Consider the following 20,191-nt stretch of genomic DNA (forward strand, 5'->3'; position numbering starts at 1 on the left):
AAAGGATAATATTCAGTCTGTAAAATTTAGTTTTAACGATGAGTTGGAAACAGAACATCAAACATATATCATAGGTGTTACTGCCAACAGAGAACTCTCGCAAACAATACAATCACTTACTGCGCAACCTGCAAGCTCCGGTACCTTCTGTAAAAAAAAAAAATATATATATATATATATATATATATGTGTGTGTGTAAAACTTTTCCGAAAGTCGTACCACGGTAACGACTGATATATGAAGTCTTACTTCTAAATCTACTTATCTAGAGAACAAATTGTATTACATTATGAGTTCATAAAATTAACACCTTTATACTATCAGAAGTTTGCTCTTTTATTCATTTTTTTAGTTACGTGATAATTTATTTTGAGTTATAAAGGATTCCAACTTGAACAGTAAAAAATAAAGGCTTTTAATGAACAAACCAACTAAGTCATTATAGATAGACTTGCCATACGTCCCGGTTTCGCCGGGACAGTCCCGGATATACTGGGTTGTCCCGGTGTCCCGCCCGGTTGTTGAAATTGTCCCGGTTTAGATTCAGGGCACAGTTTCTTGGAAATAATTCAGCAAAATTATTAGATCAGAGAATGATTAATCTGTTCTTGTGTGATCAGTAACATTTTGGTAAGTAACACAGTAATACAAATTTACAGAAGTCGGCAGCAGAGAAGTCCGTTGTAGGCGAAGCATGCAGTCGACGTAACCTTGAATCAACCAATACGCATCCCGCCCCCGCGTGATTGTCATTGTCAATATGTTTCCCCACTCTAGCAGCGCCAAAATATACCTACCACTTACGAAACTGCCCGACTTGTACCGAGCACTAACGGAATCTCGCGGTAGTCGCCAAGTGAAAAATACGAGTGGTACAACAAGTAGAAAACTATTTTGTTTTGTAAAAATATCATGTTTGTGTACCATTATGAATAAAATAACAAAGATTATCTATTCTATATTTTAAGTGTTTTTTACATTACTGTTTTCATAACCCCCCCCCCCCCCCCCCGAAACCGACATCCCTAAAACCTAAGTAAAAAAGACAGAACTGTCCCGGTTGGTCCGTGAAAAAATATGGCAACCCTAATTATAGATAACTGTTCAAACCATATAAGATTCATCCTGTTACATACATTTTTATATTTAAATACATCTAATGTACAAACAAATCTGAAAAAAAAGGCAATAAATTCAGATTGACTTAATTATCGAAATAGAATAAAACACAAAATACACTCGCAGAGAATCACCAAATATATTGCGTAAGTGTTTCTGAAATGGAGTTAAACTTTAAAATTGCCTTTATTATTTCAAAAAAATAATTGAAAACTCCAAGCAAATGTAAGAACACGTCTTCTAGATATAATGGAAGATTATAATGCCGTGTCCGAATTCGCCTGAAGAATATACTTGTAGATACTTTGGAAGTGACTTCGCAAGGCTGTCAGAAATGGACGTGAAGTATGCTATACAATACGCAAGTAAATGAATCTGTGTAATTCTCGCGTACTTCCAGTTGAAAATACGTCTTCATTTGAAAAAAATTTGGTCATATTTTATATATCATTTAAATAATTTAAGAGGTCGTAAAATAAATATCATTTATTTTGTATTTTACTGGTATCAATAAATAAATTGACAAAATTAATTCATGGATGTTTAAAACGAAGTTTCAACAAACACATGTATATATTTAGCCTACCGATCGTTACTACAAAACAAAAGTACAATAATAATGTAAGATGCCTTAAATTCACGTGACAGCGATGAAGTGTTAGGTAAAAGAAAGGACTAATTTCACATGTGTTTAAAAATAAAATCCAAACATCCTTTTCGGCTGGCTAATCATTGAACATATCCGGATTCGTCAAAAACAAGTGAAGTACGCAAGGTTGTAAACATGTAACTGCATTACTTTCTGATTAATTTTAATAAAATTATGCATACCTCCAAAAAATGTTCAGTTAAAATTAGTATTGTATTGGTGTTTGTATTAAAATATAATGTATACCGGGTATATTTTTATTGTGTTTTAAGGTTTGTTGACTTTTGTACCTCATGTACTTTTGGTGAAAAGTGAAAATGTAATTATGTAGGTATTATTTATTATCAGGGCCCAAAGCATAACTTTATGTTCGTTGGCCGAAAATGAATTGAAGTTATACTTGTATATCCAAGAAAAAATATTTGTATTTTGTATGAATGTAAGTATTTTATTATCTAAATTTTTATTACTTACAAATATTTTGTACTCATAATATCTAGTTTCTATTTGTCTTAAGACATAATCAAATTATACACTCAGCAAAAAATATTTATTGGTTCGCAATTTTTCATTGTTACAATATTTTAAAATGTAAATTTGCTATTCAGCAATATCAAATTCTAAAACGTGAGTAAAAATTATCATAAAATTATATCAATGGCATATTTATTGGATTAGTATTCCTTGCTCCTAATCACTTACTCTGGTTGATTACCTTCTGTATAACCTCAGTCAGTGATCGTAATTTATGTACACCTTTTCCCCACTAAGACGATTCAGGTGCAGATTGTGGAGCAGTGTTTTTTTATGTACGGATGTGTCAATAAATCCGTCAGTTTGTGGGTGGTGTTGGGGGGGGGGGGGGGGAATTACTACTCTTAAAATATCACTTTATCTGTATGCTTGATAAAATATCCTTTGGTTAGCTCCCTCCGAAATATTCTTATACAACCTATGACGTGTAGCCTACTCCTTAGATATTTTACTTCCAACACGTTTGATTGCGTAGAGAAGGCGATTCTTCGAGTATGTGGCCCTTTCAGAATTAAATTATTATTATTAGTTACAACTGATGTTTATTTCGAGCCTCTTTGACTTCCAGTTCATACATAAAAGACGAACTACCAGTGATGCTTGACATCACCAGTAGGGATAGCGTGAAGGAGCTCCTCATTTCGCCAGACGCGACTGGCATACACACGTATTTATATTGCAATAATAAATTACTAAATGATAGCTTATTTTTCGAAAATATGATTATGTTTTTTTACAAGAAGTACGAATGCCAGGACATTTACAAATAACATCGTTTTTAAACATCACATATAAAAAAAGGAAGTGTAATCAAAAGCCATAAGCTGCAGGTCAGCTAAAAACGGAAACCAAACATTTTTCTAGCTCTAGCCTCATGTATACATGCTTAAAAACATAATACATTTAAAACACTAAAATTAATGCAATAACCTGCAATATTTTGAAGACAGATATTCAGCTACAAAATATTCTCCGATAGTATAAAAAGTTCACCTGTATATATAGTTGCAAAGAAAAATACAGTCCTAATGAGATATCAAATATAGCAAATAATACCGCTTTGCAACATAACGTCATGCTATTAGATGGTCAACGTTCAACTGTTTGTGTAATACACATACGCACACACCTGTGACAAAATGTGTAAAGAAATAAAATTTGTAGGAGCGCAAAACCTTTGTAGTACACAGTTAAAAATTATTATTATTTTTTTTACGGGGGCAGGAAAACTACATTACTGGCCAACTTATTTGAATGTAGCGGTTAGCTGTGAACAAGCGTTCTTGGAAAAGAGACCAAATCTTGATAGTTTTGGCCACATAATCACCGCAGTAAAACATACAATTTGTATATCGTATATGTGTAGTGCACCAAAGCGTTCTTGGAAAAGAGACCAAATCTTGATAGTTTTGGCCACATAATCACCGCAGTAAAACATACAATTTGTATATCGTATATGTGTAGTGCACCAAATTAATATTTATTATAATTACCTTGGGTTGCACTCGGTTACGTACGGGTTTCTAACTGAAATGTACCAAAAATAGTCATATTTATTCTCTTGCGCTTTGTTGAGGATCGAGTAGTCTTGGATGGGTGTATGGGAAAGGGACAGAGAGGCAAACGGATTGGAAATATAATGCTCGCCGAGGAAGAGTACACCCTTCCCCCACCCCCCTCTCCCAGACCGGTCGTTAACATGACACCCCGCTGGGCGATAAGTATTCTGAGAACAGCGTCCTCTTGCCCACCCCCCTCCTTTTTCCGCGCGTCGCTACATCGTTCAACAGTACTGCTAGTGCGCTCTGTTGAGGACAAAGATAACTACGCGTGTCTTTGTCCGCTAGCGAGAAACTCAGGATCTTAGCCTTAAGCTCATTATGTCACTATTTTGTGTTTAAAGATATATTTTAAAGATTACATTTTTAGTGAATGGGGTTTATTTTGTATTATTTTGCGGTTTGCATTAATGTATTATCCCTACTCTAATGATATAGCAGTGGTAGTGGCTTCAACACAGACAATTACGTCCAAACACGATACAGGTGAAATAATCCAAGCTGCCATCTTGTAATGGTTAAAATTAGGCCTGTGCGAATATTCAAATTTTCAAATACAAATGATAAACTATTCATATTCGATTCAACCATGAATACTAACACTTTCAAATAGCAAATATTTGTTTCCTTATGAACATTGGACGTAGCATACTTCGTGAGTTTATCTTATAACAACATTCACTGTTGAGATTAAGACATTTCTACAATATATATACAGTCAAACCTCTCTGAAACGACCCCTCACGGTTCCCAGGAATAGGGTCGTAATAGATGTTTTCCGAAATTTTCAGTTCATTTGAACGTTTATCTTGGCGGGAGCTGTACTGTTAGCAGGCAGGCATACAAGACGGCTAAAATTAGATACCACCCCTCTAGGCTATCCACGCGGCAGTGTCTAGCCGAGCTCGGCGCGTCCACTATCGCACGAAAAGCCGTCTCAGCTGTCATTTTATCTTACCCGCACCACCAGAGGCACACCCGAACTCGCCGTGTTGACACATCGTAGGCTAGCCGCCATTTTTGTGGCAAGTATAATTCTGGCGTTGGTATAGCGTTTTAAACTTTGGGATGCTGCAGACATCAGTTTTATGAAAATGAATGAGTTTCGTAAACGTTTTGGAGCCACTTGGTGCTCGGCACCAAACTGTTTAAACAACAGTGGTCAACCTGAAAAAAGAAGCTTCTTCAGATTTCCTATAGATGAAATACTGTAAGTAAAAATAACATGTCAACCTAGTACCTATAAGTTCTGCAATGTTGATTCCACAACTTGCAAAATGTGGCTGTTACTTTCCTTCTTCTATTTGTTATCTTAATTATCAGTAATATTTTAGAGTGTAATGTGGGTTTGTTAACTTATGCAGTAAACGAATATAAGAATTATCGCAATTAAAATTGGCCTAGTGTGTTAAAATAAAATAGCTGATTATAGACCTATAAGTGTTCTAGTAAAACCATCAGAGTGCTTTAAAACATAAGTGATGGGCTAAAATTTTCATTTATATGTACTTTTTTCATGTGGGTACATATAGTGTTGAGTAATGATTTCATAACATTGAAACATAATCAGTTGTTACTAGTGATGGGTCAATTCCTGTTTTTCCCCGGTTCTCGGTTCGGTACCAGTTCTTAAAAATCGGTTCTCGGTCCTCGGTTCTGACTTCAAAAATAAAATAAACATTATTCATACATTATTTATATGGTGTTTCAAGTAATAAACTATTTATTGTTTCGGCTACAAAAAAGCACTAAAATGCCTGTATCTATACTTCCATCTTCAACGATTTATTGTTTATAACACTGAAAAATAATAATTTATATCTATTGTTTTTTCCTCAATTTTTTTGTTGTATGCTTACAAAGAAATGCATTGGCATAATGTTTCAGTCTTTAAAGAGGCTATCAAAACAAATTAAAACAAAAGGTTTAGTACAGTTTTCAAGCTACAGCAAACACACCAACCTATTGCAAATGTAATACAGTAGAACCCCTGTCATACACTTTTCAACGGAGGGCACAAAAATGGTGTATGATGCGGGAAAGTGTATGAAAAGGGAATGGCAATAATAATTTTTTTTTTCAATCTAGCATACCAGCACAGTATCAGATTAAACTTAAATACATAATGTGTAAATAATTGCATTATATTAATGAAAGATATGAATTCATCATTATATATAAATATATAAAACCACCAGAAATGTAAAATACAGTCCATAATCAAGTAAAGCTGACATGAGAAACAGTGGCCTTACAAAATGTTATGAAGTCCTTTCTTGGAGGGGGGGAAAAGTCACCAAGCCTAAATTAGAAATAAAAAAATTAGGCTATTGTAAAAAGAAAATCAGGAATTTTTGCTTGTTTATTTCATTTTACAAACAACTTTATGCAACAGAACAATTTACAATAAAATTTTAACTTGAGAAACGTAAAATACAAAACAATCCGATCGTAAGAAAACAATAACAAACGAGTATATTCAGTTCAAAGATTAATGAATGCACAAAATATGAGATCCGTGCCTTGGTAAAGCGCGTGCACCATTTTCATAATCATTGCTAGTTTGCGCCACTAGTCTCGCTTGGTGCTTGCCAAAGATGCTACTAGCGAAGTGCACAGTCTTCCTGGTACTATTCATATCTATGGTGCAATAAAGTTATTTTCTTACGTTTGCAAAGGTAAACAATGAACGTTTTTCAAAACAAAAACATTAAAACGTTTATCAGGATGAATATAACAAAAAAAAATTGTGAATTTTAGGACTTTTCCGCTTCATAAAAACGTATGAAACGGGAAATTAATTATTTTATAAGTGTATGTTCCGGGAAAGTAAACCATTGTAAATATAGTACTTTCGGCGGGACCAAAATTAATCGGCGTATGACACGGGAAAATGTATGAAACGGGAACGTATCATCGAGGTTCTACTGTATGTATTAGTGAAAAATAATTCTAAATAATATAGAACCACCCTTAATAAAACTAAAATTTACTATATTAATCTAGCAATTATCTCAAGAAAGCAACATACACCCTCCTTTAAAACATAGGAATAAAAAGAAAATATTACAATAATGGAAATAAATTAAATTGATGGTGAACTTTCAAAGTATTAAAATAATAAATTGTCTACATCAAATTCAGTTTGTTTGCAGTCAAGTCAATTACTGCCACACTTCTGATATTTCTTACACAATTTTTACTGTTTTGCCGGAATAATTATACCTTACAAGTATCAACAAGCATTTTGATTGTCCAGTCAATAGTAAAATACATCTACCATCCATACACCACTTTGCAAAAAAAATAAACATCTTTTATTACGTGTCCGCAGGATCTTCGTCAACGCTATTACCACTAAAAACAGACGTGCCACTTTCAAAGCAATCCCGTTTGCCTAAAAGAGAAAGTTACTAGCCATTTCGCTAGATGGCTGCAGATGCAGTGAACTTACACTCCACAGCACTGCAAAAATAGCATAAAATGTTAGAATGCCGAAAATTATTACGGAAATATTTGAAATCAATAATCAATTCTATTAAACAAATATACTTTTGCAATTTTAATTGTTCTTTGTACACCAGTCACTCATACTTACGTGTCAACGACTCAATTAGCTGCATATTTTAAAAACCATTGAAACAAACATGGCGTCTTTCTGTTCTCATCTTTCTGCTGCGACACGTTATACAGTTGCACACATCTATGAACTACATCTATGGCACCTTCAACTGTTATGTTTTGATTGTAAAACGGACTTTGTTTACAGATGTGACTAGAACTTTAAATATTTTCACATGTAATTTATTTTATAGTTAGAGATGAAAATTATTCCACAGAAGTCAAAAAAAAAAAATTCATATGAATTGGACGTGAGTTGAGCCATTTCATGCTGCAGTTAAGTTGTAGTGAAGGACTATTTTCGTATAGGGTTTTGCTATGCTGCCGGTACTGGTACCGGCACCGACATTTTAGCTGCGGTTCTCGGTGCCGGTTAAAATGCTGAGAACCGTAGGAACCGAGAACCGATAACCGGTACCGACACATCCCTAGTTGTTACCTAACCTAAGGTAAACCTAACCAAACATAATTGTAACCTAATTAACCTTATCCCAATGTAATCTAACCTTATCATACTTAAAAAATGAGGGTAAATGTTCCGTATTGCGTATCGAGGTGTATCCAGATATACCTTTGATCGTGATGGCATGATCCTGTACAACTGAACCTGTGGTACAGGATGCTTTTTTTTTTAGCAGTGGGGATGAGCGTAGCGCCATTGCATTTTACAGCGCGAAAGCTGATATAAAAAATAAATTATTTGTAAGATAAATTACATCAGGTTTCGCGCTACGCCTCAGCGCTACGTGTCTCTCCCCACTGCTTAAAAAAAAAAATAAAAAAAAATCATGTACCACAGGGTCAGCTGTACAAGACCGTGCCATCAGAATCGTACCATCAGGACCACAGGGTTAACTTGTATATGCAATACGGAACTTTCACCCAAATGAGATTAAGTTAGTTCTTTAGTAAAAACAGGGATTTTTTTTTCCAAGACTTTTGCACGAGAAGCTATTCCTGATATTTACTATATAATTTGAATTTATTGCAAAAGGTTGACTACTACTGTCCTAGAACTAGGCGTAATACTTTCCATGCTTTACTCACTTAGGTACGTACCAAAAGAAAGGAATGATTAGTGTGTACGTCATTTGTGTATTTTTTTTTTTTTTTTTTTTTTAAATATTTCTGGAGGATCAAATGCAAAAAATTTGATATAGGTCTTCCCACTATTTTTTTCTTGTATGCAGATATGGTCATGGATTGGATGCTGTATAACCTCTTATTTCACGCAAATAAAATATTTCGTAAGTTGCCTAAACACGCCGTCACACACGGACAAATAGGCTCGTCACTTAATTAAACACGCTCGAACACAACAAAAAATCACCGTCTCATAATACTTCACCACTAGCCAATCTACGCATGAATCGTAAGTGAATACATTCGTTACGTATGGTCCACGCATTAAATCTTAATGGCAAATTGAATATAATTATGTGTCGAGTAGAAATTTTACGGAATAATAATCCATACTTCAGGAAAACGTAGCATTCAACATGTGTTTATGAGCAGCGCACACGCCACAAACATGATGGCAAACTATTTGACTGTCTGCTGTCGAGTTCGCCAAGATCAAAGAGACTGCGCCTCCATTTCGTCTCTGGTTCACTTATATACTCTGTGCCCGCGCTGTGGTAGCTTTTGCGAGAGCTTAAGAAACTCGTCCGGCCAGGCTGGCGGTAGCGGCAGCTTGACGTCATACGTGACGTGATGCTTACCTCTCCATCCCCTGCTAATTATTCAAGGCTCATCCCTCCCAGAGCCACAAACCATGTAAAAACACCCCCCCCCCCCCCCCCCACCCTTTACCAACTAACATTTCAACACATTCCCTCCCTTATTTCAACCTTCTGCGTGAGAAACTGTCAGCATCTTCCTCCCCTCTCACACCGCATGCGACAAAAGCCAGGTTGTACAGTCCATTCTCGGTAAAATAAATATTTTCATGGGCTTATACGACTGTCCTTCGCCGTTAATAAATACTTTATAAGTTTAAGTTATTATGATACAATTTGTTTATTAGTCACACAGCAGTTTCTGCTGAAAAATCACTAATACCTCGAATTTTAATGAATAGAAAAATTTAGCAGGGCCGTAAATATATTTATTTTACGGCATACTGTAGTTACTTTTCCGTCTGCATTCCAACGTGTTTTTTTCTTCTTTTTTTTTACGCTGCTAAGGGACGTGGAAAAGATAATTGCTTGAGCTGTCAAAATAAACATAGCTGACGGCAAGGGCGGGAGCGCATCCTGTCAGTCTGTCGCTGTGATTATCTACTCCGAAAACATGTCACAGCATTTCAGGATAGCATTGTTCTTATATCTTTCGTTTATAGCAGAATGTTTTCTACCTGATCCACACAAGTTCCTTCGCCACATTTTGAACGAAAATAACCACCAGCCGGCTAGCATAGCCGAACTCGCGTGACGCAAATTCATTTAGCGCAAGTATTTTATGTATTTGGATATATTTGGGGTGGGGTAAAAATTGGCCCAAATTCTCTATTGCGACCATTCCGTTTATAAGTCCTTTTTTCCGGAAACCGTGAGGAGTCGCATCAGCGGGATTCTACTGTACTCACCACAAGAAACTTATTTTCTGTCCGATTTTCTTCGGATTTTCAGCAATTTTTTTACGGTGCCACGGAATTGGGTTGTAATAGAGAGGTGGTCGCAATAAATGGGGTCGCAACAAAAAGGTTTTACTGTATACCCTTTTTTGATGTTTTAATGGGACTTCACAATCAAAAAACATGAACAATAAGTGACTTTTTAAACCTGCAACAAGTATTCAAAGTTTTTTTCCACTATTGTCTTGTGAAACAGTGAAGAAAAAATTGTGTGAACAATTCAAAACACAGCACAATTGTCATTTCAAACTTCAAAACAAAATATTATTTGTATTCATATCACCACACCCCCCAGAAGTGGGAAAAAATAAACAAATGTCAACAACCATGAACTACACCACCACAAAACACGAACATACTACTTCTGATATGGCTATTAAAAGAAGTAATCGTCATAGTTTCAAGGGCGTATAAATCGATAGTCACAATGATCTAACATCATGTGATACCGTAGCAACTTACTTGCTGTATATATCTATAACAAAACAGATAATCCAACGCAAAAATATATTAAAATAAACCTAAATAATGGTTTAAGATCCCAGATGAAATCAGCCAAAAATTATTTTTATAATATTTCTGCACTAAAATACAATTTACCAACAAAAACTCATGAATATCTAGGGTATAAAAATGTAAATATGAGCTCATTCAATCACTTATTTAAGAATACAGCATAAAAAAAATTAAAAGCTTTTGTAAAATAGATTGCAATGGATTTCACGGTATTTTGCGTTCCACAAAAATATTTTCTGGTTCAATATGCACGGTAGCAGGTTGAGGAAAATAAGGCAAATAGGAAATGAAATTAAATTAAATTAAATTAAAGGTTGGATGGTTAGGTTAGGTTAGGTTAGCTACATAATTTAAAAAAAAAAATATTTTGTTATTTAAATATTTTAACAAACATTTTCCTTGTAATTATTGTAGCTGACTTAACTTAACCAACCTTTTACTTTAGTAATATTAGTCTAATTTTCCAGAAGTTGTTACATGATTTGAAAAAAAAAAATTAAAAAATAAAAAATTGTGGGTTTCTTATTCTTACTATTCAAATTCAATATTTAAATAATTTGATATTTGTAATTCAACTCAAACTAAAAAACTGATATTCGCACAGGCCTAGTTTAAGTACAGATTTTGTAGATGGAACTACGAAGAAACCATGGTTGTTATTCTCCTTAGAATTCCGAAAGATAACATTTTTTTGTACAGGATGATTTTTTTTTATTTTTAGTTATTCTCTGATTTTTTTTACAGTTATAACAGTTAAAATAGCAACAACAAAAATAAGAAAAATAAAAAATAATTGTAAATGTTTAAAATCTGGGGGGGGGGGGGGGGGGGGGGAATATGTACATCTCTTTGACTTTGCCCAACTTAGAGAAGATGTTTTAGTAACACAACACCAGTAAAATTGTGATAAAGGTGCTATGTCAGAACGTGTGCATTACTTACTGTATCCCATGCAAGTCAGTTTCTCACTAGTTCTGAAAGGAAATTTAGCATCACAAATAAGGAATGTTTCAAGAGTTTATTTGGAATGGAATAATGTTCAAAAATAAAATCTACCCCAGCTGCGCAAAAAAACCTTTACTAGTAACCAAATGAAATTATAATGTTTATAAATGCTTTTCCTATAAAATGATACATTAGATGATAGTCTTGACAGCAAGGTAATCTCCGTAAATATAGGTACTAAGGAATAATTTTCACATTCACCTTCTTGCTGAAATTATCACAGTAGGCAGCACAATCATTAACACGCAAAAACTGTGCCACATCAAACACGTTCCACTCTGAAGGAACTAGGTCTCCAGGCTCGCCACAATACCCAGTCGAGTCAACAAGTCGTGGGATACACTTGGAACTCGTTGCTGGCATCTGAAACAAAACTTCTATTTCAATCACAAATAAATTCTATTGCACAATGCACGACAACATGCAAAACACATCACCACTCGCACAGCTGATGTTGTGAGTGAATAATTTTGTTACGAGAAAAATTCAGGGAGGATAGAATTATTTATATTAATGCTACAGATATTTTAAAACAAAAGTAGTCATATGCTCAATGTTTTTTTGTTATTATTTTTAAACTAATAAAATACATTAAAATGGGTCACTGATAATAATTAGTATGTAATTTCAGTATAAGGCAGGATCGGAAAAAACCAGGTGTTTAAAAATAACCAAAAACCTGTTTTTTTTTTGTCCAAACCCAAACTTTTTTATTACCCTGGTTTATCACATAATCGTCGCAAATTTTATACTAAAATAAAGTTTGAAAAGTAAGGGTGCGACTATTATGCGGAAAAAAAGGGGGTTGTCTGTAAAGTTGGTTTACAGACAATAATTTTACGTGATATCATAAAAAAAAAATTGATGATAAATTGCATACTTTTTAACTATCAAATATTATTTAGTTTTTGCTTATTTAATTTAAATAATTTGTTTAAATATAATCACGAACAATTAGTTAAAAAGCCCGCCTTAATCTGTTTTATATCATAGAAGATTTTCTCGCACGGTAGTTGGCCGGTTCTTGCACGCTCGGCTCATGCCAAACGTGACACTTTTTCGTGCGTGGAGTTGTCGTTCATCGATTTATAAAACGTTATCACGTCAAAATATTTTTTTTAGGTAAAATTATTTGTAAAAAAAACATATGCATGGAAAGTACACAAATAATTTAAATTAATAAGTCATGCAACATAAACATTTTGTTCAACTTTAAATAGAAAAACCAAAACTTTAACGCGAACTTGAGTCGGAACGCATAACTATCGTTGTAGTATACATCACGAGAAAGCGCTGGCTATCAAATGTAGTTAACTCGGCACTGTATAGAGAGCGCGCAAAGCATGCAATTGGTAAACTTACTGTATCAATATTCGACTACGTGCGCGATCTCTATACGTGAATTAACATAAACAAACATGAATGATGCCAACTAGCGCTGGCTACATTTATATCAGCGGTACACAGCGGCAACGAAGACAAACAGATAAAGGTTATAACATTTGAAATGTCTTTAAAAGAACAGTTACACACCAGACAACTTCGTATTTCTTTTAATTAAATAATTAAGCTGTAATATCCAAATGAACATTAGATTTCAACTTTAAAATACGGGAAAAATTCCTACACAAAGCGCTCGGAATCTAAAAACATCATGCGAGGTTTATGCGAGAAATTTTTTTTTCCAAATGTCGATGTCCTAAAATAACGGTGTGAATATTATGCGCATACCATGATTATGTGATAAAACATGGTATGTTAGTTATTTTGGTTCTAAGCATGTTAAACGAAATAAAAGCCATACAACATCCCACTCTCTGTCACTCATGCTGATACACAAAATTATTAACATCAAAGAATTGAAGTCCGGCAAATCTGCACATTTGACTGAGACTTAACCAGAGAAAAGGTATTTCACCACAGGACAAGGATTCTCCATAGAATGGGTGTTTCCCACACAACAAAGATTTACAGTACAGTCAGGGATTCCCACAGAATAGGAAATAATTATTTAATATTATTTATTTTAGGGGTGTATTTAGCTGGGTATAATTTACAACTTATTCAGATAATTTAAATTATACGATTTTGATTAGTATATATTTTGCTGTTCCTGTAAATCACAAGAAACATTAATGAGCAAACTTTTGTTGATATTAGAGTGGAATTAAATCCTTCATTAAAAAAATGAATATTATTTTTTTAAAAATACATTAGTAAATTTTTTTTCTATAACTCACTTGGTTCAAACCGTGGTTTGAATCAGCCAACCCCCGTTTAAGGCATAAAAAGAGCAATAGCATGGGTGAATTTTGAGCAGAAGCAACAGGAATTAAATTTTATTTACTGTTATCAGGGTCGAGAATGGTGAGAGTGGTGACTCACGCTGATGTAAGATGAAGCGGGCCTCTCACGAGGAATGGGTGGCTGGTTCGGCTCCGTGGATACTGGCAGGGACTGGTCTGGGCCTGATGGCTCCTGCCCCATTTCCGGCTCCCGTCCCACGACACCACTGCCCTCGGGAACCACTTCTCCTGCAACACACAGTGATTCCTCTAACTACTTACATACCCACAAGATTGGGCACATTTCTTAAAGAAAAAAACTCCTTTTTATAAGTTGATACACTACCAGATTTTAATTTAGTCCTTCAAGTTAAAAACAAATAGATATTGTTATTTATTCTGTTGCACGAAAGGCTGCACGACTGCAAGCCACATAATCTTAAACTAACACTTATTAGTAGAGACATGCAAAAGGTGTGTTTATTTTGTGATGAAAAGTGGTGTTATTTTCCCTTAAAATCTGTGTTATTTTTACCTAAAAGTAGGTCTATATATATATATATTATTTTTATTTTTACGATTTCAAGTGTAAGAAATATGAAGAGAACATTGTAATATAATTGCACCATCAATTGAAACATTATAAATTAAAATTACACAAATATAGGTTAAAAAGACACAAGTTTAAGAACTCAGATTCTAAATTAAGTCAACCCAATAATTTTAGAACCAAAGTACTTTGACACAACATTTAACTTTAAAATGGAAAAAAAAAAAAAAAAAAGCCATTGTAGCTAAATTTTCTTGTTTCAAATTAGTTCTCTTGTCAGTGATAACATTATTGTATTCTGACAAGAAGCGTTCCGAATCAACGTTTGCACATAACATCCATACTGCTTCCAGGCACTTGTCAGAAAATTCAGGTTGTGAAAGTTTTACAACTTGAAGTGCCTTCACTACATCCACACTGCTTTCTTCATTTGTTTCTCAACTATCTATTTTAACTCTCCAAAATCGGTGATCAGCTCCTGGCGATCCATTTCTTTCAGAGTAGAAACTTTACACAACTTAGCAAGCAAAATAGGGCTCATGTCTGTAATCAAAATATTTTTTGGATCAAAGACAATCAGTGTTTCAAAGTCAAGTCTGCTTGGATCTGTAGCCATCAAGCTGGTAAGCTTCACCAGAGATTTTGTAGCCACTTGCACTACACTTTTTTTCACAGCAGCTGCTTTCGTGGTGTTCATGTGGTCCAAAACTTGTTTTGTTTCGTCAAAAAAAAAATGCACTGCTTCATGTTTTCAAAGTTGCGCTGAACCTTGGTAGGCTTACCATGCAAAATATGAGCGTTTGGTGTAGCTCCAGCGTTCTAGCCTCGTTATTAAATCAACAAGACACTTTCCATGATCTTTCACAACAACGGCCAGGCACTGAATCACACTTATTTCACTGTAACTTAAAGAGGATAAGAACAGCACAGCAGCATTTTGGGTAGCCTTCATTTCATCTGACTTGCAAAACTACACAACCAAATGAAAGTAGTCAGCAAGGTAGAAAACACTTTCAAACCAGGAATTCAACCTTGTGACTACAGGCATTGGAAACAACTGGCAGTTTTCACCTTTATTCTCTCTGAGGAACTGAGAATACAAGTGTTACCTCTTCTTCGTGTTCAGAAACACATTCTTTGTTTTGACAACTACTTTATTGAGATCTTTTAACTCCTGAGCCCAAATGTTGCCAACCAGACTTAGCTTGTGTGCCCAACATGGCACATATTGAGCAATGTGTGACATTGGCGCTTTCGAGAAAGTGAACACTACCAACAAGAAGTTCAGGACCATCATCTGTCAAAATCCTAAAAAGCACAAAAAACACGCACCTCCCCATTTTGTCTGTTGTCTCGTCGCAAAGAATGTCAATCTTCTGTCCTAGTAACTTTGCATTGACCTCTTCAAGACGTGAACTAGCAAGTTCAGGAACATATTTTTCTCTAAGGGTTCTTGAGTGTGGTAAATTGCCCGCTCCTTCAATATATGTATCCATCCAACTCCGATGTTGGGATCATCAAGATTTTCCAGTGGTATATTTGCTTTAACAAAAGCTTCCACCGTGTCTTTCGCCATTTCGTTTGATGAATCTTTTTTTCTTTTTTGCAGTTTGCGACACAGCTGAGAGAGACATTTGTCTTTTCTTTTCAATATTGTTAGCAGCCAGCCTCTTGTGTTTAACACTTTCCACATTTTTCTGTAGGTGTCCTTTCTATCCCACGAGACAGTAACATTGCAGTGTCAGCACAATGTTCTTTAATCACTCGCATATAACCCACAATCACGAAATTCGTGCTCATGAAGTTTGGTGGTTGCTTGAGGTTTCGGCATATTTTACACTTTCACATTTCTGCTGAGAAATATGAAGACGTTTTCTATCACAATCTACAGTTTTTATAAAATAGCCGCACTGTATAGGAAAAACATTTTTAAACAAAAATTATAATTCTTAAACAGAAAACGTAATTGTTAAGATTGTTTACAGTACGAGAACAAATTAAAACAGTTTGCACAGTACATAGTAGATGCAAGATGAAACGTTGTGCATAAATTATAATTTGCTTTGCGTCACAAGGGCTGTAATGCACAAAATATCCAACAAAATGGCTGTACATTAGGTACTCTTTGACTCCGTAAACGTGCCTTCGAGAGTACGTAACGTGTTAGTGCACGAGTGCAGTTCGCCAAGAACGTGTCGTATCAAATAAATAATAAAACGTAAACATTGGCAAGTGTAGTCTTTACGTTGATGGTGTTATCAATGGTGACAACGGCTGTTGACTTACTTTTATTTAAGTTACCAAATGGCGGGAATGTGTGGTTATTCGTGGTAAACAGACGTATTTCGCAAAAAAATATGCTGTATCGGAAATTATGTAAAAGTGAGGTTATTCCTGTTAAACTTACGAATTTCACGTAAAAATTTCTTTATTGCAAATGCGAAATTTGCATGTCCCTAATTATTAGTAATAATATATTAATTCAATTTATAGATTGATATATACTAAAAATAATGATAGTAAACTATTGTGCAGAAATGGCAGAGATTGGTGAAAATCCAGTTTGTAGGTCAGCTATAAAACAAGGTTAGACGTGATGAAGTGGAATAAATGATGCAGCTGATAACTTACATTTTAATTGTTGCCAACATTTACAGTGGATCTAGCCTACCAATTTTACGGATTTTAAATGTTCAGATTGGGTCCGCCACTGTCCTTTCTCATGAGTTCGCCCTGCCCATCTTTGTGGCTCCGCCATTTTCCCTTTTCGCAGATACACCCTGTCCATATTTGTTCATTGTCTTAACTCAAACTGTATTCTGATTACCCATCATTTTGATTTGACATTTTTCAATTCAAATAACTAGAGGTCTTCGGGTAGTGGATTTTTAAGCCGGGTCGGGTCGGGTCTGGTAATTGCACAAAAAATTCGGGGCCGGGTCGGGTCGGGTCGGGTATTGTCTTTCTAACATACCTGATGAAACTGGAAATTGTTATTGCAAAATGTTTTTACTGTATCTTAAATACACTTTAAAAAATTAATAAATATAAGTAAAACAAAACATTAAATCAAATTACAAAATAAGCATTGCTCAACATGAATTTTTTTTATGCAATTCACATAAAAAACAACCCTTTCAATCAGTTTTTACTTAGCCTAATTTTTGATTTTGATGCAAAAAACCCAGTTCTTCTACATGTTCTGCTGACAGCCGTTCCCGCCTGTGTGTCACAACATTGCTAGCACTTGAGAACACACGCACACTGGATACTTCTGTGGCAGGTATTCCCAAATAATGATTTGCTGTTTTGGCGATGCTTGGAAAACGGCTTATTGTAGTTAAAAGGTTAAAACGTTATTTTAGCATTTAAAAACGTGTTCAAATCAGCATTACAGTAAAACCTCGCTCGTACGGCCCCCGGTTCGTACGTACACCTAGGTCGTACGTACAGATTTTCGAGAGAAAAAAAAATTGAATATGAAAAATTGTAAGAACATTAAAGTTAGGTAATTAAAATACAGTCGCAACCTGCAGCGTTCAGAACAAATAGGGGCTACATTACACATACGCATTGCGCTACACTAAAAATATTTTTTTAAAAAAAGGGCGGCAAATTGATGGAAATTATTATCGTCAATAGCGCGCAGTGCACGGAGAAAGGTCATTGTACTCGATCAGCTGTTGTTACGGCGCGGCGTGGCCGCCGGCTGGCTCTCTGTTCTCTGAGCTGCCCATGCGCAGTACGCTCCGCCCAGACTCGTGACCTTCCATCAGCAGCCAGCCAATAGATGCGAGCTTAGCGGAAAAAAATATAAGCTCCACCTCCCGTGTACCAGTTTTGCCCAGTTCTAATACCAGTTTATTGGTATACGCACCAGTTTTCTCGCTGCCGTGACATATTCAAGTTTACGTTCATCTTGAAGTCTTGATACCAATAATTAATTATTTACGATCCCCAGAAATAAATGGTTAGTTTAAAAAATATGCGTCAACTGTACAATATTTCCGAAATTATAAAATACGTATAAAACAGTTACCAAGACTCCGCTCATTTTATCTTGTGAAGTTTATGTCTCGTACCAGTATTTTTCGGCTAAGTTGTGACATAAAAACAGTATCAGACAAGCAGCCACGTAATATTCCCGACGTTCCTGTTACGTTTATACATTCGTGAGTTTACGTTTTTCCCTCGTGCATTTTAGATTGTCTCCTGCTATAATTACTCGGACTGTTACACCCCTAGACTTAAATTATTACATGTTTAGAAATAAAAGCAACTTTCCATGTTATAAAATATGTATATTTTGCGATTTAAAATGTTCATTGCCGACTATAAACGTTACGTTTTTCACGATGTTTTTAGGCCTACTAGCTAATTTTATCTAGACTTAAAAGTACCCACGGTATTTTTTTTTATTTGACCAATAATATTGTGTTAAATATTTTTTTATTGATATAAAAAAATATATAAACACGGGGCTTAAGACGCCTTCAGTGTCGAATTTTTTTTTTATTTTTACGTTTGATTAGCTCAAGTGTTGTTTCTGCACGAATAGGATATAGTTTTGATTGAAAATACATCAGCATAATATATAGTCACGGCAGGTCATTTCCCGTGGCAGCAGGACACGGCAACGGCAATTCATTTCCCGCGGCAGCGGTGGGAAAAATTTGGGGGGGGGGGGGGGGGGGGGGGAGAGATAGCCACAGATGGATGTAATTTGGCCTTGCTGGTTCGTACGTACAACTCGGTCGTAAGGACAAATTTTGGAGTACCATGAGTGTACGTAGAATCGAGGTTTCACTGTATGTGATTAAAATATTGTCCAGAAACTAGACAGCGCTCGCAGCGCAAATAGAGCCAGCACAACTTCATCGCCATCTTGTAATGTGTTTGTTGTGGTTTTCGATATGAACGCAATCTTTGATGCGTTTCACATGTTTATTCTCGGACAATTCTTATACAGTTTCTTCATCTATGGTGATTGCACCTAGTTGTTTATGGTTGTTACGTGACGTAAATGGCGGGATGGATTCGATTTTTGAAACGTAATTCGCGTGAAAGTATTATATTGGACTATACGGGAACTAAACGGGACCTGAAGAATATAGTGCAAATAACGGTAAAACGTAAATAACAGTAACGTAAATATGGGGTTTCGCTGTATTTGGAACAGCGTCGTAATATCAAGCAGATTATCGGGCGAACCAGGCCCTGCGGGGCAGCACAAGGAATTTAAATTGCGCCAAAAAGCAGAAAAATGTAAACAAACATTCATTTTCGAATGGTGTGACTATGATGATCAGTTGGTCAACAGTGTGTTATAGATTTTGTTAAAGGAATAATAGTTTTCCAGATTAGTTTATGGGAACGAACTAATAATCAGTGTCTAAATCAAAAGTTTATCATATAAATATATGTAACCTATTAGTATTTGTTTAGGGCAGGCCTGCCATTTTCACGGATTTTATCCGTTTTCACGGATATTTGAAGCTTAAAACGGACTAACGGATAAACGGCGACATTCACGGATATTTACGACGCTTCGCCGATATTTTCATATTTGAATTTCGTTCGTGTAAATATTTACATTCAACTACCTATTTGAAGTTGTCAAACCATACAAGCATCCAACAGTAAAGCAAACATTCACATTATGTGTAGCACCATGGAACTTCCAATTGTTTAACCACAAACCAAAAACATATACTCCC

General features: G+C 35.3%; 1 protein-coding gene across 4 annotated transcripts in view; it reads right to left on the reverse strand.

The window, feature by feature from the left end:
• The window catches only part of LOC134531097 (polycomb protein Sfmbt), a 225,055-nt gene that overhangs the window by 41,376 nt on the left and 163,488 nt on the right, over positions 1-20,191 (reverse strand). For 3 of the 4 annotated variants that reach the window (XM_063366638.1, XM_063366639.1, XM_063366637.1), the window contains exons 14-15: positions 14,025-14,173; positions 11,841-12,002 (exon numbers count right to left, since the gene is read on the reverse strand). In XM_063366638.1, the coding sequence (XP_063222708.1) occupies positions 11,841-12,002; positions 14,025-14,173 (311 nt within the window). Of the gene's footprint in view, positions 1-11,696; positions 12,003-14,024; positions 14,174-20,191 lie in introns of those variants that run through there. The other variant, XM_063366640.1, reaches the window with a different exon arrangement.

The sequence above is a fragment of the Bacillus rossius genome, chromosome 3 (genome assembly GCF_032445375.1).
Source record: "Bacillus rossius redtenbacheri isolate Brsri chromosome 3, Brsri_v3, whole genome shotgun sequence".
Lineage (NCBI taxonomy): Eukaryota > Metazoa > Arthropoda > Insecta > Phasmatodea > Bacillidae > Bacillus > Bacillus rossius.